The 15,509-nt window shown below is 47.8% G+C and overlaps 1 protein-coding gene across 2 annotated transcripts; it reads right to left on the bottom strand.

The window, feature by feature from the left end:
* Positions 1-3,948: 3,948 nt before the first annotated feature.
* PIGV (phosphatidylinositol glycan anchor biosynthesis class V) lies at positions 3,949-15,357 on the bottom strand. 2 transcript variants are annotated; one of them, XM_075908652.1, is made up of 4 exons: positions 15,092-15,353; positions 11,052-11,212; positions 7,806-8,978; positions 3,949-4,495 (listed from the first exon to the last, which is right to left on the bottom strand). In XM_075908652.1, exons 2-4 carry the CDS (start codon positions 11,136-11,138, stop codon positions 4,184-4,186), a joined length of 1,572 nt encoding a protein of 523 aa, XP_075764767.1. In that variant the 5' UTR covers positions 11,139-11,212; positions 15,092-15,353; the 3' UTR covers positions 3,949-4,183. The 2 variants fall into 2 exon arrangements, with proteins under 2 accessions (XP_075764767.1, XP_075764768.1); XM_075908653.1 differs by lacking the exon at positions 7,806-8,978 and having other exon boundaries at positions 15,092-15,357.
* Between the last annotated feature and the right edge of the window lie 152 nt (positions 15,358-15,509).

Raw genomic sequence — 15,509 nt, 5'->3', positions numbered from 1 at the left:
TAGAGTGGTGAGAAGGAACCAACCAATCTGGAGGACTTCTCTATGATCCTCTTGGCCATAGGGCCTTGCCCCCTTACAAAACCATAAAAGAGGCTCAACTTAAATGTATACCCCCAATAAAAAAAAATAGTAAAAGAACCAGAAACCCATTCCCTCAACTCAAACCCAATTATAACTCCCACAGCACAGCCCCAGCTACCACCATCCCCACCACTAGAATGTGTGTTGTCCTCTAGTTAAGCTGGAATAGCCACCTGGGTGATGGTCACCTTTTTGCCAGTAGTAGTTCATCTTCCTCTTATAGACTCAGCATAACTGTAGCTCCCCCAAATCATCATAGACCTAAACAAACAAGACATTATTTTATCATTTTATTTTCTAAATGTTTGCAAAGAATTTAGTGCTGGTGGAAGTTGGTGAGCTGACAACCCTGGAAACTGAAGGCCTCTTTTAGCCGCAGGACAGGTGCATCTCAAAGAACAGCAGCATGTTTCCCTTACCCACACCATGTGTCAGGTTTCCTATGGAGGGACCAACCACAGGCAAACAGGAAAATTCAGTCTGCCTGGCTCAATCAGTCCTTCAGTTTGCTTGGTGAGAGGTGGGATACTTGTCCCACTTAGAGACGGCCTGAGATCACCTCTTTCATGTGTCACAAAACATCATTAGACTGTCATCACTTTTGATCTCTACTGACCTGCTCCGAAACTTCAAAGTGTCCAGGCCTCAATGGAAAGCTATAAAAGAAATTGCAGATAATCCTGCTAAACATGCCCTGCTACCTAGATAACCTACTGGTAAAGAGCATGGCTATAGGGAATAATGCTGCATCAGAAAGACACAGAAATGGATTTGAAGTGCATCAGGATACAGCCTTCTCTACAGTCGTATCCGGTACACGAGGCAGCAAGAGTAACATAGGCTGAACCGTCAATTTCCTGCTGGACAGTCTGAGTCACATCCTTACTGTTATTGTGGTTGCTATTTGTCAGTTTCTCTTTGATGCTTTCACCATCTGTTGTGGAAGTAGGTAGGTACAGGGCACAGCTCACTGTGTGGTTAATGAACTGATGGTTAAATTCTTTGGCCCCAAAGTTTCACCTAGTTCCTTGTCCAACCCTACTGGAATCAGCAGAATTGGATGGTATGGAAGTAAGCACAGAATTTGGCCCCTACCAATTTAAAATTTCCACAATTATGTATGACTAGAATTCAAGGTCCATCGAGTTCTAGAAGCTCTGGGAAATGAGTGATGAAGACATGGACTACGTTTGGAGGGGAGAAACATGTTGAGTGAGGCACGTCCAAGAGATCACCCACACTCAGGAAATGGGTTCCCTTGGCCTGAATCTGGGTGGTGCAATAGGCAATAAATGGGATCAGCAAAGCCTGAAGCAACAGCTCGAGTCCAGAGAGGGTCAACTTGTGGAAACAATTACTGAAATGGGTGGGTGGGGGGTGTGTGTGTGTGTGTGTGTGTGCGTGCACGTGTGCGCGCAGGAGGCAGTCTCCTGGGTGTGGGCTAATAGTGCAGGGCTCATATTCAGGCTCAGGTTTCTGAGTGACTGTAGCTCTGTCTCCACTAGAGAGTGTTGCTACGCTTTGTGTGCTGCAGAGTCTCTTGCAATAGCACCTAAGGACACCAGTTCAAATGGGTTTTTACCAGTTGTTTTCGACAGCCAGAGATACTGAAATTGCAACAGGTCTGTAGTGAGTCAGCCTGACCTCCCGCTGACTCGGACCATTACACGGTCTATTTTAACTCATTGATTTATTTGGAGTTTTTAGTTTAATGTTTATTTACCAATGCAACATCTGATGTAAACATTCCGCTGACATTTTTAAAACAGAAGGCAAAGTTTAAACACAACAGTCCAGTATTGGAGCTTTCTGTCTGGGAAACAAATTAAGAAAATACCAGACATATAAATGTCCAGAATTTTCTAATTAAGTTTTTATTATCATCATGAGTATCAGTACGTAGTTGCGTACTGCCGGGCTGGTAGACACGCTCACACTGTGAGAGCATGTCTACCAGCCAGGCAGTATGCAACTACGCAGTAGAGAGGAGAGGGATGGGGGCAGGCTGGAATCCCCAGGGCTAGATTTGCCCATGCGCTCCGCCGAGACCCTGCACGGGACCAGCAGCACCCCGGGATTTGCACATGCCCAGGCCAGTCCCGCTCCCCGCCAGCTGGTTCCCTCACTCCCTTTCCCCCCAACCCCCTCCTGGCCAGCCCTGCTTCCCACCAGCCGGTTTTCCCCGGCCAGCCCTGCTCCTCCTAATCCCCTGCCAGCCAGCCCTGCTTCCTGGTGGCCGATTCCCCCAGGCCAGTCCCGCTCCCCCAACCGCCTCCCGGCTAGCCCTGCTTCCCGGTGGCTAGTTCCTGCCCTCCCCCAGCCAGCCCTGCTTCCCCCCAACCCCCTCCTGGCTAGCCCTGCTTCCTCCCAACACCCTTCCAGCAAGCCCTGCTTCCTGCCGGCTGGTTGCCCCCCCTCCTCCCCACTGTCCCTGCTCCTCTCCGGCCGGTCCCCCCCATCCATCTGAGATCAAGCATGTCTGGTATTTTTTTTAAACCATTTGGTAACCCTAACAACAGACACAATTGCCTTCTACAGGCTCAAATATATGGAGCATGTCCCTCAAGCAGATCGTTGCAGAATTCAACTGATTCCAGTGGCAGCATGCAGATCCCATGGATGTTTTGGAATCTCACTATAGCCTCTTCCAGTTGGCTGGAGGGTTTCAGGGTATGTTTTATTTTAAAGAAGGGGTGGGGAACCTTTGGCTTGTGGGAAGGTTCTGGCCCCCAGCTTACTTGGATCCAGCCTGCAATAAGGCTTGGGGCTTCCTCCGCAACAGGGAAGAAGAAGCTGGCACTTGCGTTCCAGCCCAGTGGCATCCTCCGAGTCTCAGCACACACCCCTCCCCTAGGGCTGGAGCAGGAGCACCACATCTGGGGGAAGCCCTGAGCTTGTTGGGAACCAGATCCAGGAGCTTTGTTTTCTTTTGTTGCTTCTCATTTGTGCGGGGCTCCCAACTGACTGTTTTGTGGGTCAGTGGTTCCTAACTGAAAAAAGGTTTAAAGTCTCATTATCCATCATGTTTGCTACATTAGCCTGTTGCTGCAGAGGCTAGTAAGTACGTTCCAGAATGCAGGCATACCTGCTTCTATGTTCCTTTAAGTCTGTCCCTTGTAGGGCTGAGAATGCCAGTATCTCAGAGGAAACTTTTATGGCCTGCTGCAAGCAGGATTTGAACCAAGGCATCCAACTACAAACAGCTACTGGTTGGGTGTGTATGTGGAGGCTGGGGAGACGGGGAACGGATAACACCCTAAATCACTAACTGGCTAGATATGTATAGTATACTGAAATACCGTAGAACCAGATGGCTCGGGGGCACCAAGGGTATGTCTACATGGGAAGCAGAAACTCACAGCAGCAAAATCCAGGGTCAGCAGAACTGGGGTCCCACTGCAGTGCTAAAATAGCTGTGTAGCCATTGAGCCTCAGGACAGAGCTAGGGCTCTGAAGCTATTTTGAGCACGGCAGCACAAGCCCTGGGTCTGAGACTCACTGCCATGGCTTTCTGCTTGCTGTGTAGCTGTAGCCCCAGAGCCTTCATCAAGCTTGGACAGCTGGAGACTGTCCCATTGATAATTAGCTAATTCTGTCTTAAGCAAACTCTTTTGTGACTCCACCTGTTCTGTGTGATGCAGAAAGGGCTTATCCGGGTGCTCGTGCAGGAAATGAAGCACACGGGGAAGGCTTCTCCTTGCGAGCTAGAGGATGCTTTGAGTTTTTCCGGCCCAGTTTTTATTCTGCAGATAGACTCATCAGTTATAACCTACCCGCTAACCTTAAACAGGCCTGCAACTAATTTCACTGGACAATTAATTATGGCAAAGTGCTTCACAGAAGACCTAAGAATAAAAAGAGAGCCACTCCCACAAAGAGTTTACTGATTAGATTATGGCCATCAGACAACCAGCAATGGTGACAAACTGTAGGAGGAGGATGAAATGAGGATGGGATTTACAACAGTAAGAACACTGAGTTGTGCACACAGTGGGAGTTCTGTGTGCCTTTAATGAAGAGTAGCATCAATTCACTTATGCCAAGTGTTCTGAGCGATGCTGTCCCCATTAGCAGCTCCATCACAAATACGTGTTCTCAGACTCTACGTCCAAGGCAGGAAGTTGCAATGCAGGATTAGTCCAAGCAGCCAGTAGGACAGGAAGTATCCCAGAATGCACTTGGTGACAGGGGAACTTATTCTCCAGTTCAGCAGTAATCTCACAATGGGGTTCCCAGAAATCCCTTTTCTGAATGATCCAGGACAGAAGCTGCCTACATTGAACTTCTCAGAGAGGGATGCTTCAGTCTGGGTAGCAGCTTCTTCTTTCCACAGCCAAGGTTCATAGTCCTGGAGCAGATGAGCAGAGAACCAGTACAAGACTGGGGTAGATGACCCTAGGAACCTGGTTACAACCTGAAAACAACAAGGGAGGGAGCACATTAATTATGTGTCTGTGACTCTAAGCGACCCTGATTTTGAAGAATGACAGGTGCAATCTACCTGCCTCAGACAAGCTATAACAAACTGCAGTGAAAGATAGCCCCTCTTTATGGTGCTGAAATGTATTACAAAATAATGTGACATAAAATGCCCCTCGGCTCCAGGTTATGTTTATAAAGATGTCTGAAAGCTGCACTCTAACACAGGTTACAGACAAACACAGCAATAGTTTACTCACTACAGCCACGCAGAAACCTATTCTATAATCCCTACAGAGCTACAGTGAAACCTTGAAATGGTGTCTCCTCCCCCAAGGAAAATGAGAAATCCAAGCCCTAAGCGAGATGATGGCTATTTTACATTTATGAAGAGCCTCCCATCCAGGAGGTTTCCCAAAGCACTTTTCAAATACTAAGCATGGAGCATCATTAAAATGCAGCCATCTTTGCGGATGACATCAGCAATCAGTTGGTATACCGCACTCTGCTGAACAGGGTAGGGAGGACAAGAAACAATGGCCTAAAACATCTGCACCATAAACGGCCAACAACTTCTAGAAAGTGACAAGGAACCCGATGTACTGAACTAGCTGCCATGCAACGTGGCTCCCGGGAAGGATAAAGTTCACCCTGTGGTTCCATGGCATCCCCATGTCTTGTAACCAACGATGGGGACAAGAACCTGTAACCACTGAACAAATGTATACACAGAACAGTAGCAAGTCCCCAGGACCAGATGGCATTCACTCAAAGAGTTTTGAAAGAACTCAAATGTGAAATTGCGGAACTATTAACTGTGGTTTGTAACCGATCCTTTAAATCAGCTTCTGTACCTAATGACTGGAAGACAGCCAATGTGACACCAAAATGTAAGAAGGGCTCTAGAGGTGATCTTGGCAATTACAGACTGGTAAGTCTAATGTCAGTACTGGGCAAGTTAGCTGAAGCTAAAGTAAAATTGTCAGATACATAGATGAATACAATTTGTTGGGGAAAACTAAGTGACTGGGCAACAAAATGGCAAATGAAATTGAATGCTGGTGAATGTAAAGTAATGCACATTGTAAAAAATAATCCCAACTATACATACAATATGATGGGGACTAATTTAGCTACAGCTACTCAAGAGAGATCTTGGAGTCACTGTGGATAGTTCTCTGAAAACATCCACTCAATGTGCAGTGGCAGTCAAAAAAAGCAAATAGAATGTTGGGAATCATTATCAAAGGGATAGAGAATATCTTGTTGCCTCTATATAAAACCATGGTACGCCCACATCTTGAATACTGTGTATAGATGTGGTCACCTAATCTCAGAAAGGATAAACTGGCATCGGAAAAGGTTCAGAAAAAGACAACAAAAATTATTAGGGGTTTGGAACAGGTCCCATATGCTGAGAGATTAAAAAGATGTGATCTTTTCAGCTTGGAAAAGCAGAGACTAAGGGGGGATATCTTAGACATCTATAAAATCACGACTGGTGTAGAAAAAGTGAGTAAGTAAAAGTTATTTACTTGCTCCCATAACGTAAGAACTAGGAGCTTCGGGGTAGCCGAGTTAGTCTATTACAGAAAAAAACCAACAAATGGTCTGGTAGCACTTTATAGACTAACAAAACATAGATGGTATCATGAGCCTTCATGGGCACAGCCCACTTCTTCAGGTTATCTAAAGAAGTGGGCTGTGCCCACAAAAGCTCATGATACCATCTACATGTTTTGTTAGTCTATAAAGTGCTACCAGACCATTTGTTGTTTTTTCATAAGAACTAGGGATCACCAAATGAAATTAATAGGTAGCAAGTTTAAAACAAACAAAAGGAAGTTTTTCTTCACACAGAGCATGGTCAGCCTGTGGAACTCCTTGCCAGAGGATGTTGTGAAGACCAGGACTTTTGACAGGTTCAAGAAAAAACTAGATAGATTAATGGAAGTTAGGTCCATCAATGGCTTTTAGCCAGGATGGGTAGGAATAGTGTCCCTAGCCTCTGTTAGAGGCTGGGAATGGGTGACGGGAGAAGGATTGCTTGAAGATTCCCTGTTCTGTTCCCTCCCTCTGGGGCATTGGCCACTGTCGGCAGACAGGACACTGGACTAGTTGGATCTCTGGTGTGACCCAGCCTGGCTGTTCTTATGTAACCCTCCTGAACTCTGAGTAATTGGTGGAGCAGCCTGTCAGCACAAGAGGAATCTGGAGTCATTCTCCACTAACCCCTGCTTGCTGAACAGGTGCCCTTACACCCACAGAGACTGGAGAGGTGATTTAATAGGGTTCCAAATGAGAGGAGGCAGATTCAGAAGGAGGAGTCCTAATGCTACACTGGGAGGCAGAGGAAGAGAGACAGGACCTCCTCCACTTGAGTTTTTATTTAATGCTTCATGACCCACATTTGGAAGCACCAACTTTCTACTACCACTAGCCATATATTAAATGGTCTTGAAACATTTCTAGAGACTGGTATAGGGTTACAGAACCTTTCGCTTCCAGGTCACTAGGGGTGTGTCTAGACTACTGAGTTTTGTCGACAAAAGTGGACTTTTGTCGACAAAACTATACCTGCGTCCACACTACCACTGAGTTCTGTCGACATAACGTCGACAGAACTCAGCAGTTTTGTCGACGCTGGTAAACCTCATTTCACGAGGTATAACGCCTTCTGTCGACAGAGTTTCTGTCGACAGAAGGTGTTATTGCATGTAAACTGTCCTTTGCGTCTACACTACCATGTCGACAAAGCAGCTTGCTTTGTCGACAGAACTGAATGTAGTGTAGACGCTCTTTGTCGACAGAAGTTTTGTCGACAGTATCTGTCGACAAAACTTCTGTCGACAAAAGCCTGTAGTCTAGACGTACCCTAGGATAAGTACAGCCCAAGGTGGGGGAGACCCAAAATTTTTACCCCCCCCCGACAGCTGACTCTCATTACTTTGCTGTTCTAGTGATAAGCAAGTTAGAAATACTATCAGCTAGATAGGTAATTGGGCAAAGTGAAAAAAGCCTGTAGCTCCTAGTGAACAAGTGTCCCCATCACACTTAGCACCTAATAGGGCTCCTTTTAGACAGCCCCAATGAAAGAAAAGGAGCTAAGTGTTCAGGGAAACTAAAGAGACCTCTCTGAGCTGGAATTGGTTCCTACCAACATGGAAATGTGCGGAGAGAAAAGCTTGCACTGTCCCTGACCTTGTTCTGTGGCTAGAAAACTTCAGGCGCCATGGCTGCCATCTTGCCCCAGCATTACATTTCTTTAACGTCAACGCTGACAGAAGCTGCTGCAAAGGTCTCACCTGCACGTGCATGCAGAGGATTCCGAAGGCCAGAAGAGCCGTGGCATGGACCACGTACACGAAGACACTGGAGCAGCAAAATCCAACCTCTGGCTTATCAGACTCCTCTCCTTTCCCTTCTCCCTTCGCTCTTCTCACTAGGCCAAGCCTTAAGCAGTAGTGGGGATTTGCAGTAAGGTAAAACCAGGCGGCCCAAGAGCCCAGCACGGTCACTGGTGCAGCTAGCAGGAAGTTGGGTACCTGTTTGGGCTCAAAGTACCTTAGAAAGCCCACATTCCAGTAAACATCTTGAATATAAGAATAGGCCACAGGGAGCCCCTGGGAGCACCACGAAGGTTTCACCCCATTTGCGGCCGCTAGACGATACCCTTTATCCACAGCCAGCTGCAATAGCAGCCTGGGAACAGCATGTTCAGAGCTGGCATCAGGGTTGCAGAATGTCCAGTAGGCATAGAACTGAAACAAAGCAAAAGGGAGGAAGACCCCAGCAGACACCAAAGCCACTGAAGCTGCAAAGCAGAGGAGTCGTCTCCAGGTAGGAGGCTGCTTTATTACAGTCCCAGCACCTGCCTGGAGTTGGAGGGCCAGGTCTTTACTCTGGGAATAGAAGAGGAAGCCGGCATTGATCACCCCGTTGGAGCGTACACCAGCAGCAAGGCAGAAGAGCAGGCCGCTGGTCCAGCTCTGCCCTTTCTCCAGCTGCAGCATGGCACTGAACACCAGGAAAGCAAACATGCTTTCCGAGTATGCGGCGGCCATGAACACATTGGCAGGGGTGAGGCAGAAGAGGACAGCAGAGAAGAAGGCCGTTCTGCGACATTGCAGCACCACGCACCCCAGCTCGTAAAGGACAGCAGCTGTCAGGACAGAGAGCAGAGCGTTCAAAAGCACCGCCGACAGGAGAAGGCGGCTCCATAAACTCAGCAGCCCTCCCAGGGGCCACAGCGCGAGCTCCGCCACTGCTCGCACGCTGAGGGGGTACCCTGGGAAGAAGGCGAAGTTGTGCTCATACAGGTAGCCATGCTCAGCTATGAACAGGAAGTGCTCTGCATCCCAGTGCGACAAGCCTCCCAACAGCCATTCCAACAACCGGTCCCCGAGGCTGGGCTCTGACAGGCGGGGTGGAGAGAAGGCATCTGCTGCATGATCTGGGATCAAGACATTAAACACGGCCTGGAAGAGAGAAGGAGAGAACTGAAGCCAAGCCCCCTGTCCTTCCAGCACGGAAACAGTCACCCGGAGTCCCAAGTAGGAGGCCTCGAGGGATTCAGTGTGTTGACTCCAAGAAGGGAGCATAACTAGAAGCTAGGGGTGTGTGTATCCTGGAAAGGTGTGTTCTTAGCTCAGTTCAATGGCTCAAATTCTATGCCGGTCTCCCCCAGGGGCTTTAGCTCGAGATACTTTCCGAGTTGCCGTGCCTTTGCTGCTCTTTTAGCCCGAGCTAGTGAATGCTGGTTAGTTATCCTGAGTTAACATACACGTTGCTTTGGCAGCTTTCACACCTGGAGCACCAGGAAAAGCTTCTAGATGGGGAGACCTATTGGACTCCAACACGGCATCCAGTGAAAACCCAAGTCACTTGGAACATTCAAATCTGGACCAGACTAGGGATGTTACATTTAGATGAATTGGCTAATTGAACAGCTGGCCCCAGGCCCCACGCAGCGCTGCCACTTTGAAGCACCCCCGCCCCGCTGCCTCTTTTTGATGAAGGCAGCAAGGTGGGGGAAAGCGACTAGTCAACTAGCATGTCGACTATCCAATGAGCATTTGCTAATCAGATAGTCGACTAATTGTTAGGCCAGACAACGCTCTGGAAAATATGCAGAGAATGTTCCAAATTCTTCATTAACTCTGTGGTGCAAGAGGCGGGAAATGGAGAACGAGCAAGTCTTTTCTTTCTGTAATGGCTATGATTCGGTAGCTAGCCTCTGCAACACAGTTTACTCATTCCTACAGCACAACTGCTCTAACTCTATGTACCCGGGAAGGTACTACTGGAGCAACTTCCATATAAACCAAGTGCTTTACAAGGCTTGTTTCACAACCCTGTTCCCATGCCAGCAAGAGTCATTTTGACCCCTCTTTACATAGGGGAAACTGAGGCATGGATGGGGGAAGAGTCTTACCTTTGTCTCACAGCAGGTTAAGGCAGTGCCATAGGCCCCTTCTCCAGCCACTATATCACATTCCCTTTATCTCTGCTGCTGTGGGAGCTGACACAAAGGTGTCCCCTGACCTTCATATTAGACAGGTGAAGGGACCCCCAATCAACAAGCCCCTTTGGGAGTTTGTGGCATTCACCATGTTTTAACAGAGGAGAGAAAACCAGGAAGCTCAAGAGGCCAGGGTCTGAATTTCAAAGCACTGCAATACCCACCCAGATGAATGTCACACAGCTGGCGGAGCAGTCTCTCAGTTTTATACACGGAATTAGAAGTGTCCCCTGTACAATGACGTCAGTGTTGGCACTGACCAGGGAAGGAGGACAGAAAATAAAGGCCTGCACTGAATAAACTAAAAAATAAATATTGGTGCTTTACAGTGAAACCTACATCACCAGGAAATTGGCTGGCTTAGAAGACTGTTTCTCAGATATGGGACCTCTCATCTCTTAGAGGACTGCTCAAATCCAACCCTGTAGAGACCTAAAGTTGTTACTATCTTTGACCTGTTTGGTGGCGCTCAATCTTTTTCACAGACTGGTTTCACTTCACAAAAGCCAGAGCAGCTGGGTTCCTTGTTGAGTCTCAACAGACACACTAAGCAGAGATTGGGCTACGAGCACCAAGATGTTCTCGTGTCTAAAGGATGTAAAATTCCATTTACAATTTGTTTAACCAGTTAACCCTCAAGCCGGGTGCCGATTAACCAGTTATTCTGATAAGCATGACAGCATGGTAATGTTTACCCGGTAACTGATTAACCATTTGACATTCCTGCAAAGACTGATGCACCTGTTTCGTGGATAAAGAAGGGACTTCGCTCTACAGAACTGTCAATCCAGCCCCCTGCAACAGCAGCGAATTCACACAAAAATGTCAATTTAAAAATAAATTAACTGTGTCAAACTTCTCTTTGACAGAAGCACGACTTCCCTGATGCTGCAGGTAGGCTTCTGCATGAGAAGTGCAATTACAATCATGAAGCTCCTGGTAGCACACTAAACATCCTGAAGCAGAGGTAAGTTGGGAGTGGGGTATTACATTTGTTTCAATGTCTTGTGTTCACTAACAAGAGACTTGCCTGGAGCACAAGTGCCAGGGCTCTGCAGCACACTGCAAACCAGATCACCTCTCGAACATAGGGGTCTCTTCTGTTCATCAGTTTCATTATGACCTTGGAAGTTGCTTCTGTAGGTTACTGCTGCTTTCCGCAGTGGAAATTCTCTCCCCGGCTTTGGAAACCTGAATTAAACACAGAGCTCAGGGACACAAAGAAGCATTGCAGGCTCCAACTATGTTTGTAAGTTACAGATCTTTATTTACTGGCCAACATTACTTTCTTCATCAGCCTTAAACAAGAATGTTTCTTTTGGAAGAGACCACATAAGAACATCAGAACAGTTTAAGATACTTGGTCAGACCAAAGGTCCATCTAGCCCAGTGGCCTGTATGCCCGCAGTGGCAGATGCACCAGAGGGAGGGAACACAGCAGGTAATCCTCACATGAGCCCTCTCCTGTCATCCATGGATCAGGGACACTGCAGAATCTCGGTGGCTGACTACATCAGGAAATTTATTTATTCACACAATGCACATTCAACCTGTGGAACTCCTTGCTAGAGGATGTTGTGAAGACCAGGAGTTTAACATGGTTCAAAAAAGAGTGAGAGAGATTCATGGAGGTCAGGTCCATAAATGGCTATTAGCTAGGATGGGTAGAAATAGTGTCCCTAGCTCCTGTTTGCCAGAAGCTGGGACTGGTCATCAGGGGACGGATCACTGATGGATCCTTGTTCTGTTCATTCCCTCTGGGACAACTGGCATTGGCCAGTATTGGCAGACAGGACACTAGGTTAAATGGATCTTTGGTCTGACCCCGTCTGGCCATTCTGGTATTCTTAAGATTGGAGCACAGGTGGTGACATGGGAAAAACTGACCTGCTGCTGTCCATCTTGCCTTTGTTCCAGAGAAGCAGAAAAAATGGCTAGAATCCCCTCAGTGTCCAACGCCTGCCACTTAAGCCCTCCACAGAACAATGAAATCACTGTCCTGACGTGACATTTACAGAACTCTGCTCTCTCACTGCTTGGCCAAGGTCTCTGCTCACTAGAATGAAGGCACCTGCAAATAATATATGCTAAGGGGACTCTTACTTCCCGTACCTTCTGTAGGGGATTTACGCCAGTTTAACATACACCTTAGTATTATGTCCTGACATTTCTAGAGCAGATATCCTCAGAACAGGACCATGGCTATAGAAGGCAGTTAAGCAAGCTTGAGATGTTCTCTAGGGAGCTTTAGAACAAGTCTTTCCTTGGCCGCCATAACCCTTAATGCCTTCTTGCTTTGAGAAATGGTAAGCGCTAGGCCGCCTTAGGTTCACATTCTGCTCTCCACTCATTCATTGCATCCAGTCAGTTTTCTATAATTCACATGAAGAATTCAAAGCACTTTACAAACTTTCATGAGTCACACCTTGTGAGATGAAGAAATGGCCCCAGCTTCATTTCACAGGTGGGCAAAACAGAAAGGTAAGGTGAACCATCCAAGGAGACAGAACAGGCCCGTGGCAAACCCCAGAACAAGAACCCAAATATGCCGAGTCCCTGTTCTAGACTGTAACCATTAGCCTATGCTTCCTGTTTTCTCACACATAAAACTTTTGGTTTTGCTCATACAACCCTGTCCTTCCCAAACATTTACAGCAGCAGACAAATCAAGTAATTAACATGGGGAATACGCTACTGCACCATGAAGCGTTAATTTAGTATGAAAGGGGATCTCAGCCCAGCTATACATTGTACATTCACGGCTGTAAATCCTATTAAAGCAAATAAAACATGAGGGGTAAAAAATGTCTATCAGCACATTGGATATTTAACAAACCCTGAAATGAATTCCCCAAGAAGGTTCAAATCAAGCTATGAGAAAAGCCTGTACCTGTAAGCACACAGTACACCCTCTATCAGAAGGCTCGAAAGCCTAGACAGCCACCATACTGACAGAGAACACACTGTAGCTTAGGTTTGGATGCCCTTACACAAAAAGCATTACCAAGTGTGCTCATAGGGCCATAAGAACACCAAAGTGGATAGAAAAGGGACATATGGCAAAGATGGGTAAAAAAAAATCTTCATAGAAGAAAAGTCAAATCTTACGTTAAATTAAAGGTGGATTTCTGTCAATGTTCATTCAATATTTCTAACCAATTCATCGTTTTTGGACAGGAGTTCCCTTTGCATCATCCCATTAATTATGCAAGGGGGTAGGGATCCTCAATAAAAGAGATGTTAGATAAATCAGGAGGGAAATTAAAATGAATCATGATGGGTCCGAAAAGTCTGTAGTGTTGACTGTCCACCACCATGGGGCAGTACACTCTTACTACATTGGCACTTCCTTTTTTCATACATATATACACTATAGCAGTGAGTCTGGTAAGGTTATAGGATTCCTATTAGGAAATCCATTTCAGTGTACATATTGAAAACACTTATAAAACAGTGATTTAGGCATCTTCCTTCAAATTAAAGGGACACTTGAATTATAAATATATTTACAACATTCTCACCAACATTACAGAAATCCAATTCACTTTTCATTGTTTGTACTGCTTCTTGTTTGCACATGTAATGGCTTTGATTATAGCAGGCCTAGTCATTTTCATATTTGTTTCTAGTCAGCTTCAGTTTCTGGTCCTCAAACACAAGACGAAAATGTTTGGTTCTCGCCACTGCACTATTTCTTTTAACATTTTCCACTCATATTTTTTTAGAAAGGGAATATTTCTATTCACCATAGTTTTTCTAAAAGCTTATTTGTACAAAATGTATGCACTTGGTGAAAAATTAACATGCTGCTTGCTGTCCTTGTATAATTAATTTGAAAAAACTGGCCCATTGGACCACAGCCAGAGTTGTTTTAACGGGTACAAATTCACTGAAGTCAGACCTGCACCTGCTTACAGCAAGTCTTGAAAATGGTCCAATTAATTTCACACACCTGGCTATATGCCAATTGTTTTGCCCTACCTACATTTTCAAATGTGTCTGAAAATACTTATTGTGGCTAAGAGAAAATTGAACTCCAAAAATCACTTTACAAGAGTAATTGGTCTCAGACCAAGTAACACTTTATTTTTTTGGTTCATGGACTCAAATGCATTATTTTGCTGTTTCTTGCAGATAGCTAAAAGCCTGGACCTGACATTTAAATTTAAATGATAAAATGAAACAAAATTATTCCTCCTCATTTGGGAGATAAGTAGGTCTTCCAATTTGCAAAGATCCCAGCAGAGGTTAGATTCTGTGGAAGTCCTGAATAGGAACACTGTCAGGGTTGGTAGACAGTTACTTAAATAGCTTGCATGTGTATTAATGGATTAATATTAAACACCATAGAATATGAAATAAAAAGCAGCATTTATAGACATAAAAGGGCCTCAACCCCAACTCAGGTCCCTGCGAGTATTTCCATGTAATGCATTAATGTCTGTTGTTGCACGTCTCCCTATAGGGGAGCAGCCTAGGACGCCTCAGTGTCGGCTAATTCACTGCCAGGTCCCGCTCAGCTCTGGGCTTTGCAATTAACTAGCCCTGCAGAGGGGTCAGGGCGAGCGCGGCCAACTCCCAGCGGCAGAGGAAACAGCGGCCCCGCCCCCGGGCGCGCCAGGGGATTTTAAACAGGGTCCGGGGCGCTCGCTGCAGGCTCCGGCCTCGGCTCGCTCCTCTGGCGCAATTCCCGCGCCCCCCCCCCCCCCTCCGCCGCGCTTCACTCCGCGGCCCCGCCCCGCCCCGCCCGCTTTGTCCCGCGCCAGTTGACTCCGGTCACGTGGAGCAGGGACCGAACCCCCCGCTCAAAGGCTCCGCCCCGGCAGGGCAGGGCGGGGCCGGTCTCCCTCTCACCCCCCGCCCCGCTGCTTTCCCACGTGCCCCCGGCCCGGGAGGCTCCAGCTCGGGGCGCGCGGCTCCCGCCTCCGCCCCCCACCCTCCAGGGAGAAAAGTCCCCGCGGCGCCGGGCAGGGCGAGTCCTCGGTGGGGGGGGGGCTATTGGGAGAGCCCCCGACAGCCGCCCCTCCCCCGCCCGCTGTGAGGGGCTTCAGGGCCCCGCCCCTCCCCCACCTGAGCACTAAGCGCAGGGCTCCACTCCGGCGCCATCCCTCAACTTCCGCCTCGCTGCGAGCACTTCCGGGGGCAGACGCCTGCGCGGGAACGTTCAGCGAAGCTGCCCGCCTGAGTGACGGGCCAGATAGCCGCCATCTTTGTTAAGGGCATCGGCCGCGCCCGGCTCCAGCGGTCCCCTCGTGGTGGGGGGAGGCGAGGGAGAAAAGAGCTGCCTGGCCTGGGGAGGTGCCCAGCAGGGCTCGGCCAGGGGCGGACCCCCCCGCGTGGTGACGTAATGGGGGCGGGGCAGAGCACGAGGCGCGTGACGGTCCCTTGTGTTTAGCGTCCCGCCCCCGCCGCACGTGGCTGCGCAGTAGCCCAGGGGTGACAATCGCCCCCCCCCCCCCCCCGTTTACGCCCTTCGCTGACCTCGTGC

This window comes from Pelodiscus sinensis, chromosome 25 (genome assembly GCF_049634645.1).
Source record: "Pelodiscus sinensis isolate JC-2024 chromosome 25, ASM4963464v1, whole genome shotgun sequence".
Taxonomy (NCBI): domain Eukaryota; kingdom Metazoa; phylum Chordata; order Testudines; family Trionychidae; genus Pelodiscus; species Pelodiscus sinensis.
Note: the sequence above shows the minus strand (reverse complement) of the source record. Positions and strands in the feature narration are given on the sequence as shown.